The 19532-nt window shown below is 40.1% G+C and overlaps 1 protein-coding gene across 1 annotated transcript in view; it reads right to left on the bottom strand.

The window, feature by feature from the left end:
• Positions 1 to 19532, bottom strand: part of LOC124553252 (protein piccolo-like) — a 137071-nt gene that overhangs the window by 63477 nt on the left and 54062 nt on the right. The window contains exons 9-10 of the mRNA XM_047127139.1: positions 12345 to 12779; positions 1806 to 2023 (exon numbers count right to left, since the gene is read on the bottom strand). Coding sequence (XP_046983095.1) covers positions 1806 to 2023; positions 12345 to 12779 — 653 coding nt within the window. The remainder of the gene's footprint in view (positions 1 to 1805; positions 2024 to 12344; positions 12780 to 19532) is intronic.

Raw genomic sequence — 19532 nt, 5'->3', positions numbered from 1 at the left:
TGCCAGACGTCTGCGATCTGTTTCTTTTGACTGCTACTTACCGTTATCGCCACCTATCAGCAAACAGTGGAAGCGAAGTTGTACACTTTTTATAATGTAGTAAGTGATAAAAACAAAAAGGGAATATCCAAAACATAACTGCCAATACCAAGTAGCACTGGAGAACATGTTCTGCAAACTAGTATACAACTCGATAAAAATGTACATTTCACATTTGTTATTTATCCCAACAGTTGTTATTTTATCTGTCTTGCACAAATATTTCTCAGTTTTGATTATTTTTCAGTGTTCACTCTTTTATCTATAACTTCGAACTCGTAACTGGATAAACTAACAATGTCAACCAGTAATAATCATGTATGGAGCAGTGCACTGTGCACGTCACTTAAACCTCAGTTTTACAAAAATATCTACTGTAAAAAAATACAGCAATAGAAGTTTGCGTTCATGTGGCTCAATAAAGCCCTTAGTTAGTAAACAGATTATTAAATTATAAGAAATGAAAGATGACTACAGAAATGTTTGTAATTTCATCAGTTAAAAAGTCATGTAATCTGTAATACAAAGACTGTTGTAAAATTGCTGGTATTACACAAATTTAATTATATTTTAAGTTTTAACAAAGAAGGGACTTAAATTCATAATCAGAATGTTATAAAAGTTATTGCAGCTGGGACCATGTGTTCAGTTAAATTAGGTGCTGGTTTGTTTGCAGTTCAGTATGAATTTTTCAAGTCAACACTTGTGTCAAAGTAGCAGGCTGTAAAAAATAGTTGTAACTGTGTTGCACTAACAAGAAAACATAAGAAAGAAACAAAGAGGAAGTTGTAAGGAAAGCATGTTTGGTTATTTTGAGATAGGAACACATGACCAGTTAATGCTGCATCCAGTTTTGTAACAATGTCCACTTGATCACTGGCTCACGCTGAACTATTTCAGGTTATCTTGCTAAGAAAAGCATCCACTGAGTGAATTTGTGAAAATATCAGAAGTATAATATTGCTTTGATGATGTAGGATTACATTAAGATGCTCAGTACACATAATTTTTTTTTCATTTAGTGCTCATCTTTGTGGGTCACTGGCACTGCTATATGCTCTAGGGCAGGTGGTCAACACTTTTTGACTACAGACTGATGATTTTGCAATTAGATTTTGTGATTAAGAAGAGTAAAAATGTCACGTAAAATACACAATGGAATGGTACTTCACTGTTCTAAGCTAAGTATGAAAGACAATTGTGTAATTAATCTTAGATAAAAATATTACATAATTTTTCAGAAGTTTCTTATACAATTGTCCAATTCTGATTAAATTACTTGTAACCTAACATTCAACAAAATAAAATAATATATTAATTGCTGAGACTGATCTACTGCTCAATGTTAAATTCTGAATTCAGGGAAAATCAAACAATGGAAAAGCGAGGTTGAAATATCACCAATATTAGAAACAGAACAACGGAAAATCCAGGATTGAACAATGGCAATATTATGAAAAGGATATAGATTGCTGCTCGCATATACTAGAGATGTCGAGTGACACATAGGAATAACAAGAAAAGTCTAAGACAAATAAATTTTGGACTGTGATTAACATTTGATGAGAGATCTTGAGCTGATCAGCAGGTCATTGTGGGTGGTGATAAATCAGTCAAACTAAGTGAGAACTCATCACAAAACCACAAGTTAACAATACGGCGGATCTCCGACGGTGAGGTACCGAGTTCGATCGAGAAATCGCAGGTAAGGTACATTCCGAGACGTAAGTCAACAAAATAACAGAGGGCAGGAGCACCACACTTGCCGGAGGGTCGAAGGTGCTGTAGTCCGCAGCAGGATTCTCCTCAGCTTCTGCAGTGGCCGCGGCAAGGTCCTCAGCCAAGATGGCCGCCTCCAACTCAGCGGCGGCACTCGCGAAAGCCCGTGCCACCTCCTCGGCCGCGTCGTCGTTGCCGATGCCTTCGTCCACAGCCGTATCGTCCTCATCCGGTGCGGTCGAGCTGTGCTTCGAGCTCACCGACCCTGTGGAGCCCAGATTACTCGGGTTGATTCCTCAGAAATAACCACGTACAGAAGAAACAGTGTTAATTACTTTCAAAGGAGGGAAAATGGCATAGCTGCCGTCACTATCCACGATCCACACGGTGCAGTACAGCTCGGGTCATTGTCGACCCGTCGGCTACTGAATAGGCAAACGCAAATTAGGCGCACCTCGAAAAAGTGACACCAGCTGTCTGCCGTGACCAGTCGGTGCTGCAATATTTCTATTCTATCTTAGCAATCTCACATCTTTTAAGTTAATTTGCACTTTACTGCTGTATGTCTTTAATTACGCTTCATCATCACATGTCAACCATCTCATTTATAATATGTACCTTCTCCAATACTCTTCCCTTATTTCATGTTTATTCAGTTGTTGAGTCTCCTACCATCTTCAGTTACAAGTTTAATGTCATAATAATAATAATAATAATAATAATAATAATAACCTTTCTTTGTTACAATAAATTTAATCAAGTAAGTGTAAGAACTATTGTGCCCCCTAGAAGATTTGATGTTTACTTCTGTCTTAATCAGTGCTCTTTCTACCAACTGTAGACATGAAGATAAGTGCTCCAGCAATCAAAACCAGTCTTCCTTGTCTAAATTTGTAACCATTAAGAAAAGTGTGTGTGTTTGTTCGTAACACACACAAATCTACAGTTTTATTCCAATCTTGATGAAATTTTGCACACTCTACTTGCAAAACAAAAGGAAGATCACTGCCTACACAACATTTCATAATCTGGCTTGAAACATATACGTACATATTATACAAAGGGGAAAGGTTGTTACCAAAAATCTCTAAAAGTTCTTGGCAAATGCATTTCGGATTCCTACAGCCAAGAAAAAAACGAAAAATTAAATGCGTAACATATGAAATATATTATGGTAAACTGACCACAATTTCTATTTGCAAGAATGAATTACAGCAGCAATACCCATCTTGGAGATAGTGCCATCAGAGGCCACTAGATTGTCGGACAAGCAAAAGCTCGAAAATTTGACAGAAAGACAATTGCACATTCTTGTGTATCGATCAGATGCTGTTGTTACATTTGACATACGCTCTAGAGGATACTGCAGTCCTTGTTTCACAGTCCGAGTACCAACCTGGCACAAATTTTCATAGTCGTCATTCCACATTTCACTGTCCTAAATGTTTGCATAGCATGTTTCTGAGGCAGAACATGGGAATCAGCCCAGCATTCACCCATTGGGATGGGGAAAACCACCTAAAAACCACATCCTGGCTGGCCAGCACGCCGATCCCCCATCATTAATCCACCGGGCAGATCTGATCGGGAGCCGGCGTTCCTCTTTGTCTCCGATGCGGTCTTACTAACATGCACAGTTACCGGGGCGGGTAATGCTTTCAACTACTTGTATTTTGCAAAAAGACCATGATGGTGACATCAGGAATATTTGAGCTCATGTTGAATCTTACCAACAATTTTTCTTCCCGCAGACCATTCAAGACTGAAACCAAAAGGGGGGAAAGTCACTTTAGTATACAAAGTACCCTCCACCGTACAACATATGGTGACTTGAGCAGTACAAATTTAGATGGAGAAGTGTCACTGGTTGCATGTGACAATACACACTGTCTTCTAGATCCTCATATGCAAGTTCCCTTTTCTCCATTCATTTTCTTGTGAACTTTAATTTTCACAGGCAGTATCAGGTGATTTGAGTTCTATTAATGTGATGGCCAGTAAATACTGTAACTGCAGAAGTGTGTATTTACTGCTGTAGGTTACAACACTATAGAATTTTGTCAATCTTGCATATGGCTGTCAAAAATTATTTTACTTTTTATGTACAGTGATTTTTATGTATTTTTAATATTTCTCATCTTAAAGCAGAAATCTCAACAGCAAATATCCACAGAAGTACGCGTACAGTAGCTATTTCAAATTCAGAGTGTGTACAAAGAGTGTCCAAATCACATGCTATGAAAGTACAAATATAAAATTGTGAGAAACATCATGTGGTGTTTACTGAATTTGCTAACACGGACCACAAACTGTTCATAGAACATCAGAAATCGTGATAAATCTACACTTGTCACTGCCGATGGTTTACATCACAATCACATAGAAAGGAAAATTACATCTTCATTATTTTTAAAAGCAACTCTTTTTTTTTTACGTACCTTATGTAAGTATAAAAATCTATGCCCTGCCTTTATACTAAACCCACGGAACCATATAATAAGTTTAAAGAACAAATAATGTGGTAACAGCATTTTAGTTACGGTCACAGCTTTTATTAACTTCTTAAGACTCAACTTCCCTGCAATATGAGTGCTGGAAATATAGAGATCCATATGTCAGTAAACAGTAGTAAGTTGCACAACTTGCCATTTATTTTATGACTGTGACTTTCAAAACTGCAAACTTCCAAACTGTTCTCAAAAATACGAAGTGGAGAGCAAAGGGGACAGCCTATATGTCAATTTTGATTTATTAGCCTCTGTCAAGGCTACAAGAAACACTTTGACACCTCCCAAATTAATCAGAATTATCAGCTCCTAGTACAGCTGCTGTTTCAAGTCTCTTACATCCCTATTACCTAGTTTAATTTTCAGAGGATTTTCGGCTTTTGGCATTATACCATTACCGATATCTTTCAGAAAATATCTTTCTTCTCTAGCACACACTATGAATGTTTTTCAATAATAAACCTGGTGATCTCATTCCCGTACGTTTGATAAATCTGAAATACTCACTAGGGCAAAATTTCGTTCAGTTTATTTCCCATCCAATAATATATTGTCACAGTAACTACTTACATGTATAGGCACAAGAGGCAGACAGTATTTTAATCAGTCAACATGGACCCCAGACCTAGGGTGATAAAATCCCGAGAACAATAAATTTAAAAAGAATGAAAGCAGGATAGAAAAAAGAAACACAAGTGCAATACAATAAAATTAAAACAGCGAAAACTGTGCAATGTGATATTTAATGAACACCAGACTGATTCACTCTCCTTCCAACCTAATCAAAACTGAAAATCTGGAATGAATTTTTCAGTCTGCAGTGCTGTGCGCAACGATTTGAAACTTCCTGGCAGATTATAACTGTGTGTCAAACAAGGAATCGAACTTGGGACTTTTGCATTTGCAGCAGCAAGTGTTCTACTGACAGTTTTCCAAAGATGATCCACAATCCACCTTCATACCTTTACTTCCACGAGTACCTCACCTCCTATCTTCACAGAAATTCTCCTGTCCACCCTGCGAAAAAAACAATATTGCAGAGACGTGGCTTAGCCACAGTCTACCAAATTGTTTCTGGATGCTAAGCAATGTCTCTGCAACAACCATTCTTCCAGGAGATGCAGTTCCCCAATGGATGCAGGAGAACATCTGTGGAGTTCGGAAAGTAGGAATTCGAGATACTGAAGAAGTACAGCTGTGAGGGTGGGGTGTGAGTCATGCTCTGATAACTCAGTTAGCACAGCACTTGCTGGCAAATGTCAAAGATTCCAGGTTCGAGTCCCTATCTGGTAGTCCAACAGGTGGTTTTAATCTACCGACAAGTTTCAAAACCTAAAATATCTACCATTAGCCATTTATCACACAAACAGCCCAAAAAAACACACTTAACCATTTCTCAGTCATACTAGCTCTGATTTTGCTCCAGAGCTGAAATACCAGGCAAATACTAATAGATAACAAGAAAATGAATGTAAATTTTCTGCCAATAGTGCACTCATAACAAACTCACAACCAGAAACATTACAATTACTAAAATTTTTGAAGTTATTAAGCAGTGGTCAAATAGATTTTTGCAGGTAAACCTAATGCTTTCTTCCACACAATTGTTTGTTGCAAATTGAACTGAAATTTGGTAGTGCAAAATGCAAACTTGTGACATCACTTGTTTGATGGAATTTGATTAGAAATTAACAGTACATTTAAATGACTTGTTCTGTTTCTGTAGCCGACTCGTCACCACATCTGACACTCGTGTGGAGGATCCGTGTTCTATTCCCAGTACTGCCACAGAATTTTCCTCAGTGGGACTCAAATGGGTTGCACTCTATTTCAAGATGCCAATTTAAGAGCTACTCGAATAAGAAGTTGTGGCTACCAGGTCTGAAAAGTTGACAATGGCCTGGAGAGCAATGTGCTCACCACATGCTCCTCTGTACAACATCCACACTGCAGACAATGACATTACTGCTGGTCGACATCACGTGCTCTTTAGGGGCCAATTGCGGAGTTCCGTTTAGATTTTTTATAAACAATCCAATGGATAATGTCTGATACTAAATGAGGCTGTTCGCCACGGTGTTGTTGTGCAAGGTGTGACCTAATAGTAATGGGAATTTTTGTTTTTCTTCAAGAATCTTTATTTTATTCCTCAAAATAACTTTGTCTCATTGAGGTGCCCCCCCCCCCCTCTCCCCCTCAGATGCAACACATTTATGCCGGTGCTTTTTCCAATTTCAGAAGGACTTCTGGAACTCACTTTTCTTTATACTGTTCAGCTCCTTCAAGATTCTACTTTTGCCTTGTCAATGGTGACATCCTTTCACAGTTCCCTTCCGCCTCAGGAATAGATGGAAGTCACAAGGAGTCCCATCCAGCCAATACGGTAGCTGAGGCAATATAACAGTTTCGTTTTATGCCAAAAAATCACAACCTACTATTCCGGTGTGAGCATGAGCATTGTAGTGATGCGAGTTCCACGAATGGTTTTGCAACAATTCTCGTCATTTTCTTTGAATTCCTTCCAGAAAATGGCACTTAACTTCCTGATAGTATTTCATATTGACTGCAACACAGAGAACCATGGAAAAAAAAAAAATCATTTTCCCCACAGTTCTCTGTGTGTTGCCCACATACACTTGCCCTCAACTACACATTATCACGCATACTCCCGACACTTGTAGTGGACGATGAGCATTCTTTACCTTGCTCGTGTGTTTATATGAGGTGTGATCAAAAAGTAACACGGATTTTTTAATTTCGTGGTCTTTATATATCAGATTTTCAATCTTTTGTTAACTTCTTGGTACACATGTTCCTGACATATGTTTCCATTTGTAGCTGTTTTGAGTATGTGGTTTACTGTTGACAGTTGAAAATATTATACGTGTGTATTATGTGAAGGTGACTGTCAAAGAGGAGCAATCGGTAGATCTGCTGCAGAGGATTGTGCTTGGCAGCCGGGAAACCACAAAATTCAACCCGCAACATCCAGGCCCTGGAAATTGTACGCACATTTCACTAGGCTGTACGCAGAGGCTGCAGGGCTCCCCAAGCACGACAATAATTTTATTTAGAAAGGTCAAGTGCAGCGCCTCAATATGAGAATGTAGCAGCAATGAACAACAAAAATCTGACAAATTTCTGTTTTTAAATTCACCTGCGTCGCATCTGTAACTTGCGCACTTTTGAAAAGTGCACACCAGAGTTGCTTTGAAGTTTTGCAGATGGTGAAACAGTACCAGGTAGTTTGTTTGTGTGGTGTGTGGCGGGGGGGGGGGGGGGGGGGCGGAGGTGTTTACATCACATATAAGCTATGTCTCTTCGCAGCAGCGAGCCTCGTGTGTCCTGCCTTGTGGGGGCACTGAAGGTTGGCGGCAATTCATGTCTCGCCTGCACGTTTTCTGTGGACCAGCAGTGACAGGGTGGGGTAGTAGTGATGTGTACATATTGCAGCTGTTAGCTCTGTTATTGTCTAGTTGCTGCGTCAGCCGAGTGTAGTGAAAATGCTTACTATTGCAGAGAATGCGTTTATAGTGGAAGAGGTTTTCCGTGCAGCAGGAAACTTTATGAAGCCCGTGAGGCAGCAATTTAGATTGAATTTTCCTGCTTCGAGGTGTCTGCATTGTCACACTGTAAGTGATTTAATCCGCAAATTCGAGACGACAGGTTCAATTTGCAATACACCACAAACTGTTAGGCTCACCATACTAACAGAACGGAAGCTAGTCAACATTTCAGACATTGCATTGCGAAGTCCGACAAAATCGGTGAGGAGATTATTGCAAGTAAGTAGAGTCTGTCATACGCCAGCACATCAGGCAGTAATCAAAAATTTGGTCACGTAGCCGTATAAAATCCCACGGTGGAAGAGGCGATGCGACACGGAGCGTTGTCACCGTCCAACACTTACTTGTCCAGTTTAATTCGATTCACCCTTTTCCTGGGCCTTTCAAGGGCATCTCTGTAAAACACATGTTCAACACTTTGTCCTGGTGGAACAAATTATTTATACGTAATTCCTTACTGTCAAAAAAGGAAATCTGCATTGTTTTGATCTTTGATTTGCTCATTCGAGCTTCTTTCGGTCGAGAACGTGCCACTTTCTCTCAAGATTGTACTCAAAAATACAGAATTCGTCACCTGTGATGGCACAGCCGAACCATTCGCGGTCACTGGCAATCCTCTCAAGAAGATCAACACACACATTTCTTCAACTGCCCTCCTGCTCAGCAGTGAGGTTTCTCGGCACCATTTTGACACAAATATTTGCTTAAAATTTGATTCGCCGTTAAAGTGCAAGTTTAACAGGTCACCCATCACCCTCGTCGTCAAACATTGACCCGATCTCACAAGAGTACACACACATTCGACATTTTCAAAGGTCTCCTCGATTGAGATTCATCTTCATTGTATTCTCAACCTTCCAAAAACAATTTGTGGCAGTGAAAAACTTTTGCTCTTGCCAAGCGATGTTCCCCATAGGCCCGTTTCAACTTTACAAGGGTACACTCACAAATTTCCCAAGTTTAACACAAAACTTGACTGCATAACAGTTGCTCTAACTTCCGCTGTTCCATTTTCATCCTTATGACAAAAAACGCAACTTCACTGGTTACGCTCTTGAGACTCACGTGACTGCTTCACAGAGTTAAAATTCTGAGCATCTGGAACGGTTGAACAAACCAGTCTATACCAGTAGAACAATACGGCATTACCAGATTGCATGTTGCGATATCGGACTCGTTACTTTTCTCATACATCTCATAATTGTGACACACTGTCAACAATTTTGCGTAATTTGTCGGTATATAGACAAAAAGCCATTACTGTGAGATAGTTGAGAGCAGACAACTGGAGATGCATAGTGTGGTCTGAAGAGACTCAATTTTGCCTCTTTTCAATTGATGCATTTAACCTAGGGTGTGTGTGTGTGTGTGTGTGTGTGTGTGTGTAGGATGTACTTGAGGCCAGAGGTGGTTCTGTGACAATTTGGGGGCATTTTCCATACCTCAACTGGAGCTAATTTGTTCAGGTTGCAGTGAACACGAAGCAAAATGTTTATTTCAACATTCTCAGTGACTGAGTGCTGCAGTTTCTTCTACACCTTCGTGACGATTAGACTGAATACTCCTGTCTTCCTAAATGACAACAGCAATGTTCAACAGGTCTGTACGGGTACATTCCCAGTTCGGCAAACACTTGACTACATTATCGCACCTTGACCGGCTCGCTTTCCCCCCACTCTTAAACCCGCTGAAACTGTTAGCAAGCTACTCAGAACAGTTGGTGAAACATAGCATGTGACATGCGTGTGGTTTTGTAGAGCATTATGTTCTAATCATCAGAGTGCTTCTTCAGCAAGACATGGCATATACACTACTGGCCATTAAAATTGTTACACCACAAAGATGACGTGCTACAGGCGAAAATTTAACCGACAGGAAGAAGATGCTGTGATATGCAAATGATTAGCTTTTCAGCGCATTCACAGAAGGTTGGCGCCGGTGGCGACACCTACGTGCTGACACGAGGAAAGTTTCCAACCGATTTCTCATACACTAACAGCAGTTGACCAGCTTTGATAAAGGTCAGATTGTAGCCAATCACGATTGCGGATTATTGTATCGCAACATTGCTGCTCTCGTTGGTCGAGGTCCAATGACGGTTAGCAGAATATAGAATCGGTGGGTTCAGGAGGGTAATACGGAACGCCGTGCTGGATCCCGACGGCCTCTTATCACTAGCAGTCGAGATGACAGGCATCTTATCCGCACGGCTGTAACAGATCGTGCAGCCACGCCTCGATCCCCGAGTCAACAGATGGGAACGTTTGGAAGACAACAACCATCTGCACGAACAGTTCGACAATGTTTACAGCAGCAGGGACTATCAGTGCGGACACCGTAGCTGCGGTTACGCTTGACGCTGCATCACAGACAGGAGCGCCTGCGATGGTGTACTCGACGATGAACCTGGGTGCACGAATGGCAAAATGTCATTTTCTCGGATGAATTCAGGTTCTGTTTACAGAATCATGTTGGTCGCATCCGTGTTTGGCGACATCGCGGTCAACGCACATTGGAAGTGTGTATTCGTCATCTGGCGTATCACCCGTCATGGTGGTATGGGGTGTGATCGATTACAAGTTTCGGTCACCTCTTGTTTGCATTGACGGCACTTTAAACAGTGGACATTACATTTCATTTCAGATGTGTTACGACCCATGGCTCTACCCTTTATTCAATCCCTGCGAAACCCTACATTTCAGCAGGATAATGCACAACTGCATGTTGCAGGTCCTGTGCGGGCCTTTCTGGATACAGAAAATGTTTGACTGCTGTCCTGGCCAGCACATTCTCCAGATCTCTCACCAATTGAAAACGTCTGGTCAATGGTGGCCGAGCAACTGGCTCATCACAATACCCCAGTCACTACTCTTGATGAACTGTGGTATCGTGTTGAAGCTGCATGGGCAGCTGTACCTGTACTCGCCCTCCGAGCTCTGTTTGACTCAATGCCCAGGCGTATCGAGGCCGTTATTACGGCTAGTGGTGGTTGTTCTGGGTACTGATTTCTCAGGACCTATGCACCCAAATTGCGTGAAAATGTAATCACATGTCAGGTCTAGTTAATATATTTGTCCAATGAATACCCGTTTATCATCTGCATTTCTTCTTGGTGTAGCAATTGTAATGGTCAGTAGCGTACAAAGAAACTTATGGGTATTCTTGCTTCTCCCTCTTGTTCCTTGTGTGACACCATTAGCGAGGTTAAAATTATGGTACACAGTATTAGCATCACGTTTCCAGTGGCGTTTAATTTTTAATAGGTGAGCCTACATTCCCCATTCCTCCATACACGTCATACCTCCTTCTCTGAGAATTTCACAACGAAATCAACTGCGCGCAAGTTAAATTTTGGCAGGCACCACAGACTGCTTCTGATGGGTGATGTGTGCCATTAATACACTGGGGAGGGGGGGGGGGGGAGGGGGGGTGTCAGGGGGCACAGATTGTGTTCATATTTGCACTGGTGATGCCACTGCTCCCATTGGAGTGTCAACAATTCGGAGGAAGTTCCACATTACCGGACTCTTCACCTTACAGTTACAACTGCTGTCCCAGTTGAAGCTCTTCTTACACATTTTAATTTCTACACCCTCGTAAGTGTGTTAACATTCGAATCAATTTCTGTACAAAAGATAAGAACCAAAAATCGTGGCCCTCTGAACGCATCCGAAATACTCGGGAGAATGCAGCACTTGGCAGAATCGTCGGTATCTCCATGCAGAATCAGCACTTACCGGCATAGGCATTCATCAAAAACAGTTAACCTTCCAATTATTACTACGGCATTACTACGATGCGAATTTGCACTCCTTGGCATTAAGGGGTTAACAACAGAAGTGCAGTACGTACACACACGAAACAAAATTTTAGTTTTATCAAACATTATCCTGTGTCTATCTGTTAAGCTGTGTACCGCAACTGCCGATTTCTCGAGTTCACAATCGATAAGGTTGTGTCGACATTCTGCACAACAGGCAGTAACAGTACATAAAGAATTATCGCAAGCCACCTGTAGGCTACAGAAGTCCGCCACAGCAGCAGCCTCGACAGCCTGTCACTCCCGAGGAAGACGACGGTGGCAGTTGCCAAAAACTCGATGTTTTACCCAGATCTTATGCGCCGAGAAAACTGACAATGTTTTACGTACGCATATTGTCGGGAGGAAGTCTGTTCTCTGAAGTCAAGTACAGCAAATCTGCTGCTTAGCTTCCCTCTCGGCACAGAACCTGCAATAGAACTGACGGTCGCCACCTGCACTAACTTTTTACCTCATTCTGAAATTTTACTTTGCTTAGCAGTGCAGTGCAGGTCTCGGCCACATTTCCCCCTGAAGACATACTCCACACACTGGGGTGAAACATGGGCTTCAACAAAAAAATCTGTAGGACACAGCTCAAAACCTCAAAAACTTTTAGCGGTTATACACGCCGCAAGAAGAGCAGAGAGCAAGTTAGTATGTTAGTAAGGAGAGTGAGTTAGTGCTAGATGCAGACTGTTAGAGTGGGCGAACCTCTTCCCAGGAGCGCATGCAGGTTCTCAGAGTTGGGCCAGCGGCCCAGGCGGCCGCCGACGCGCTCCTCCCCGTCCTCCAAGTCGACGAACTCCTCCTCGGGCACGGCAGCCTCCCGGTCGAAGAGCGACTCCTCCACGCCGAGCAGCCCGTCGTCCGCGTCCGCACCGTCGTCGGCGCAGCCGGTTCCGACACTGCTGGTCTCCGACGACATGGCCAGCAGGGACGAGCCGGCACCGAACGTGCGGCCCACGCTGCCGTAGATGCCCAGGCTGCTCCCCGAGCCGGTGCGAGACAGCGGGGGCGGGACCGCGCCGTCGCCGTCGACGTCGTCCGCCGGGTCGGCGAGTGGAGGCGCGTCTGCGCCGTCGACCTTGCCGGGGAGTTTCTTCCGGGGCAGTGGGACGGGAGGCGCCGTGTCCTTACCTTTGGGAGCTACGGGGGAACGGTGAGTGGGAAGGAAAAGCGGAGTCAGTTAGCAAAGCGCGAGCCACCTTTAGCCTAGTCTGTGTTTTTGTGCCGTACGGCATCGGGTCACAGTCGGAAACGGGTTTCTCCGACAAGGAGAAGTCCGCAGTGGTGGGATCGACTTTTTGAAACTGTCTATACGGTGATGTAGATCGAGGTTCCAGGTATCGCACCTTGCAGCCGTTCGCACTGGCGGACCCACATTTGCGAGTAATCGACAAAAAGAGTTTCTGAATTTCGCACGCTGCTCTACAGCTTTAATGAAGAAGCATTATGTAGATTAGTTGCATAGTGTAATGATTATAACATGAGCGTGGTATGCAAGAGGTTTTGGGTTTTAATCTCATGAAGTCCTTCGAAATTTTTTGTTTTTAAAATTTTCTCAACATAAGTTTGATAATAATTTGATTCAATTAATTGGTTTAAAATTTTTTTATTTCTCTTCCTTCATCACATCATTTTAATCACCATATTAATTTTTCCAATTGCTTTCATTTTTCTGCCCAACAATTCTGTTTCTACATAATCTTTCTGAATGTTCTTGTTTTAATTACCTCCTTGTATCAACACAAATTCAATTTCTTCCATTTCATCATACATTATTTTAACCATGTTATTGCATTCATTATTTATATTCCTCATTTTGCTTGAATTTCATTTTACTTGTAATCCCTTCATTCATTTAGAACTTCATCAGTGTTATTTTATCCCTAGTGTAACATGCATTCATGTTTCAAATGTTTGTATGACGATTAGTATCCAACAAAATGAATTATTTTTTTTTACAAAAATAGCATTTCTGAAGCAACTGCACAATTAATATAAATGGATTATTTTGTTGTTTGTTTTTTAACTGATAAATTGACACTTTTGAAAGTTTAAATATTATGACAGATAAATGAACATAATTAAATTCACAAGCACAAAGCTTCCAGCTGGAAAAAATTATAGGAAGCAAAAAGAATTTAAAAAAGTTAGTACAGTAATTAAAATGATGCAACAAAGGAATAGAAATAAAAAAAACTATATTCAAACTGATTAACTGAATAAAAACAATGATCAAAGTCATTTCAGAAAAGATTTAAAAATAAAAACTTTCAAAGCCCTTGGTGAGAACTCTTAACCTTACACACAAGAGGCCGATACTACATCCATTACGCTATGTGACCAGTCTGTATAATATTTCCTTTTTTAATGTTACAGATTATCATGTAAAATTAAGAAATTTTTTTTTGTCTATTACGTGCAAACGAGGACCTGTGAGGGCGAATGGCTGCAGGGTGCAATACCTGGAACCTCAACCTACAATACCACACAGACGATTTCAAAAAATTAATCCCACCTCTGCGGACATCTTGTGAGAATAAAAAGCAGCAGTTCAAATGGCAATTTATTTTCGATCCACTGGAGGTCACCGGTTCCAGTAATATTACCATCACCAGACGTACTGCATATCACACAAGGAGTCAGTGCTGCTGAGAGATATAGCTTACAGCAATGAGCAGTTAGTGACGGGTACCTCTCTGTAGTACACAGACACTCTTTGGGTAGTCTGCAGTCTCGGTCCGGTCAGCAGTATTTTAACTGAAACAGGTGGTCTCCAATACAACAAAAATTAACTGGTATTTGAACTGTTACTTTTTTCCCTCACGTCAAGTTCCAACACATTGCAATTTTTTGTGCCCAACAGATCGTCTCCTAATGCTGCAGACATCATCAGAGGCTGTAACTGTGCATTTAATCAATTTTGAAGCTCGAACGAGCTCAAGAAGCCAAACTGTTAATACGCTAACTGTACAATGGCCAGGTCACGACATCGTCCGACTACTCCCACAACAGATCGCGAACTCGTGCCGATCTGTGTTACGGAGCGCATACTACAGAAGAGTTGGTGCCGGTCGCTTTATTTAGCACGAAGGCCCACGACTTCCCCGATTTCAATTTTCCCTCTTTTCTTTTAAAGATTTTTTTTGTGGTTTTGAATTTGTATGGTCCCTCTGTACATCCTATCACAGTAACGACTGGACTTCAAATCACAGCATCACAGAGATGGATTTGGTGATCCCTGGTCCTAGCAGATAATCTGTTACTGCAAATTTATCCATGTTCGCCAGACATTTGTTCTTGTTTTGTCTAAGGAAGTTCCCAAAGCTTCTTTCTTTTGTAAAATTGGTCACATCAGTCCAACAATCTGTGAGCCCCATCACTTGTAGACAGAGCTCGATTATTTAAGAACTGCTTCCAGAGAAAACGGCTATGCCGCCACAGGAATAAATAGAAAAACTGGAGCTTCTAGTGAGAAAAAAACAAAAGAGAAAGTCATCCACTCACTCCTGAAAGGATCAGCAGACACAGTACTGACCCATTTTCAATTAACAACAAAGAAGTTTTAATTCTTTAATACCCGCTGCTTGCCACAGCAAGAGCACAGTAACTGCCTTGCACACATGGTCAAGAGTACATAGTAACTACTAAAAAAAGCATTAACATCTGGATTAAAGAAAATAAGAATTGTCGTCTGGGTAACACAGATAAATTGCCAGTAGCGGATCTTTGACTGTGGAAAGAAAATCGCCAAATTCGTTTCTCTGATGCTGTAGTCGCATAAAGGTCCAGTCATTACTATGCTAGGATATTAGAAAGCCTACAGAAATTCAAAAACATAAAAAAATGTTAATAGAAAATAAAGAGGACTGAAATTAGAGAAGTTGTGGGGCTTAGCACCATACCTTCCACATTCACGAGCTCCGTAACACGTGTTGCCGAGACTCCGTGATCTCCAGTGGCGGTCGGACGAAGTTCAAACCTGATCGTTGAACAGCTGCAGATTCGCAGTTCGGCTTGCTAGCTGACAAGACGACCACACGGCTACAGCATTTTTGTGATTTTTTTTTTTTATTTATGGTACGTGAGATTTACAACTCAAAATCAACATCCTAAAGCAGTTCGATGCAACACTCAAAAATTGTTGAGATATTCATCTTTGCAGTTTTCCAATGAACTTTAAATTTAATTCCCTAAAATAAAGGTGATTTTCATGACAGGAGAGTGGCTTACTCAGTACCGTTGGAGAATGGTAGTCAGGTGAACAATGCACTGGTGTCTCGACTCTCACTACAGTCTTTTTTCCATTCAAACCTAATTCCTAAAACATTTAAATATAAAATTCATCAAATATTGGCTAAATTAACACACATCTATTTAATTTTATGAAAAATGCATACCTTTTTTTCTAATTTCATATTATGCACAAAATTTCAGTTTTCATTGCAAACATAACTTCTTATTTATCAATATTTTATGAAATATTATTAATATATTTATAATGTTTTTTGTTCAGACAATTTCTATTAATATTCTTTCATATAATATTGATTAAGAGTTTATATTTCCAATGAAAACTGTAATTTTGCGTGTAATACGTAATTAGAAACAAGACAACACACATATTTTTAATGATGATGATTAGATGTATGTTAGTTAGCATATATTTGATGTATTTTATATTGAATGATTTAAGTATTTGAAATGAAAAATAAAATAAAAATAAAGAAAAAGAAAGACCATTGTGATAGTCTAAACAACTATCCTTTCATTGCACACTTACCATTCTCCAATGCTACTGTGAGAGCTATCATGACAATCACCTTCATTTTAGGGAATTCATGTTCCTCAAAAAACATCTAAGTCAATTTTGTCGAGAATTTTTGAGAGTTCCATTGAAAGGCTTTGGGAGAGTGATATTTTAGTTCAGAAATTCATGTACGATTAACATAAAAAATTGCAAAAATACAGTAACCAGATGGTCTCCAGGTGAGTCTTTATAACCTCTGATGATGTTGCAGTTTTAGGAGAAGGAATGTTAGACACACAATGCCCATACAACAAAAAAACACTGAGGATGAATTATATTAGCAGTGTTATGAGGTACACCAGGAAAGACTACACAGCTTGGCTAGCTACTGAACAAACAGGACAGCACAGACAAACAGGTTGGAAAGTAAGGTCCTACCAACTATTTTGCCCAGTTTATCCCCACTACAAGGTTGGCTTTACCGATGGTACTTTATAATGGGAGCCACTTTAAGGAGAATAATCTATGAAACAAATGAGTACTGGCGATAATACAGCGTAAAATACATTCAGATCTCAACTACTATTTTTGGTGTATCAATTAATGTATAATATACAGCACAGAGCAGGTATTTGACTGCCCAGGTAACAATTTCCGCTGATCTCCACATTTTTCAAACAATACGAAGGCACAATTAGTTTCCTAAGACCGGATGCTACACCCTAAAGAAGCATTTAAGGATGATTTCGTCTTCCAGCCCTGACATTTTATCCTCGAGTAAGTTAGTATGTTTCTTCATCACTTAAGTAGTTTTACAACCGAACAGCTTCATGGAATAATAAATTGGTTTAATCTTTGCTAAGGTACAAATTTTATGTAACAGTATCATCAACACTAATCGAAATTACTTTTCTTCATTGGATCATATGAAAAGGCGAATATTCTCTCAAAATATAAACTAAAAACCACTTTTTAGTGTATTAACTTTTTTTTGAGTGCACACGGTGGAGTAGGGTGTACTGGTACAGGTCAGCAGAGGGGAGGAAGATAATATTCTCATGTCTGACAAGAACAAATATTCAAACTACGCAAGAGCCTGCCAAATACAGAGTTATGAAACCAAAAATTTCTTGCCACATACATTAAGAATTTATAGTATCTTTCTAGAATATGTTTCGAAACAAAAGTAGACATCTGCTGGCGAAAAAGTTTATTTTGACTGAGACATACCAAGCAGCAAAATATTAAGCATTATTTTGGAAAAGGACTTTTGTTTAAATTCCTTAAAGCTGAACTTTTAGTAATTCCTGAATTACCATCATAATAATTACTTTACTCTGACTGCATAATGTCACAAATAGTGTTACATTACATTGTACGGAACTTTCTATACATGTCATCTGATATAGCTTCTTTGAGTTACACCAGTGATACCTGATGCACAATGACTTGTACAATTTAACTAACTGAATTATAGAAAATCCATCTACTGATCTTTTCAAGACTGTCGTTGCACAAGCAAAGGATTTAGAATTCATTTCAGATCAATGAAACAGTTATGATGTCTTCTTTATTCGATTTCCTTTCACCTAAGACCACTGGGCACCACGGGTTCACTGGATTGCAATTTCCACTGCTCTGAAAAGTGTTCACCCACAAAAATTGGCTGGCTGAAATTACTGATCAACCAGACAATTTCTGGGTGTCAGGAAAATTGGTGGAATAGCTCGCATTAGCAGGTTATAATTTTTTGCACAAATCTTCAGCATTAATGACGTAACAAACACGATAACCATTTCATCAAACAATTACATTTCCTCAGCTAACAACTACACAAGTTTATCTGCTCAGGTATGGAAAATAATGTGGGATTAGCTTCCAGAGACTAATCAATCTCTCTCATATCTCTGTGTGTGTGTGTGTGTGTGTGTGTGTGTGTGTGTGTGTTGTGTGGGTGGGTGGAGGGGGGGAGGGGGCGTACATGTGCATGAACCCCTTAACTTAAAACCCCAAGTTATCTTGTTTCTGTCATTTTGACAAAAACTTAAAACCCCGAGTATACTAGGGCAACTTAAGAAAAGCCCTTTCAAAAATATAGAACCTCACTTATTTCTGATTCAGCACCGACAGTTGGGTGTTTAGCCACTAGAGGACATCTGGTACTGCATTTGTAGGATGGCCGTCTCATTTTGGCCAAGTTGGTTGCCACTAGCTATCGTCTTTATGTGGGCAGCTTTCGATGCTCAACAACAAAATGCACGCTTTCATGCTCTCTCCTGTATTACTGTTCACAATGCTTTGAGTAAATGACAGCTATAGTGATTCTGAGTTTGACACTGAATTTAGCGGCTCAGAAAGTGAAGAACAATATAATGTTACTTGACTAGAGACTGGGAGTTACGACAGTTGGCCTGTTGGGTGATAAGTGCTAGCCAGTAGTACGAAATAAATACATCCTCTGGCTCCAGCCAGCTCCTCCGAGATTTATTTCCACAGCAAACTGTTGTTAAATACATTTGTAGAGTTCATAGCTACACAGAAACTTAAGTCATTTTCTAAGTTTCAATATATTTTAGTCAAAGTTCAGAGCACGAGTATTGTCGGTGATGCTCAAAATTGTGTAACTCATTATTTTGAGCTTTAAAAGCTGTCCTAATATAACTACATGTAATGTCATTCATTATGGGATGTTTATCATTACTTTTTTTTTTTTTTAAATTATTATTTTTTGGAACATAATTTTTTTAAAAAAAATCATTAAGTTATGGGGTTAAATTAACTTAACTTAGCTAAGTTTCCACGTAAAAATATGTTGTGTAACAGCTATTGACAAAACAATTCGTGCTCTTTCACTCTTTGCAAAAGCAATGACCTATGTTATATCCTTAGTACGGTCAATAGTTTCCTTTGATATTTCTGGAATGCTACTTGCAACAGATGGCATACTAGTTTCCATTAATGTCTTGTCTACTGCTTATTTAAAAAAAGACACAGCCTGAGCCTAATAAGCTGTTTCTGCAATATCCAACAACCACCGATATGATAAAGAAGTGACTGGACTGCTTTAGGAGTTAAATAGAAAGGTTACTACTTTCCGATTTCATGAGTTCTGAAACTCGTTTTTTGTTGGCGTCACAATACAGGGC

Source organism: Schistocerca americana, chromosome 11 (genome assembly GCF_021461395.2).
Source record: "Schistocerca americana isolate TAMUIC-IGC-003095 chromosome 11, iqSchAmer2.1, whole genome shotgun sequence".
Classification (NCBI taxonomy): Eukaryota; Metazoa; Arthropoda; class Insecta; order Orthoptera; family Acrididae; genus Schistocerca; species Schistocerca americana.
Note: the sequence above shows the minus strand (reverse complement) of the source record. Positions and strands in the feature narration are given on the sequence as shown.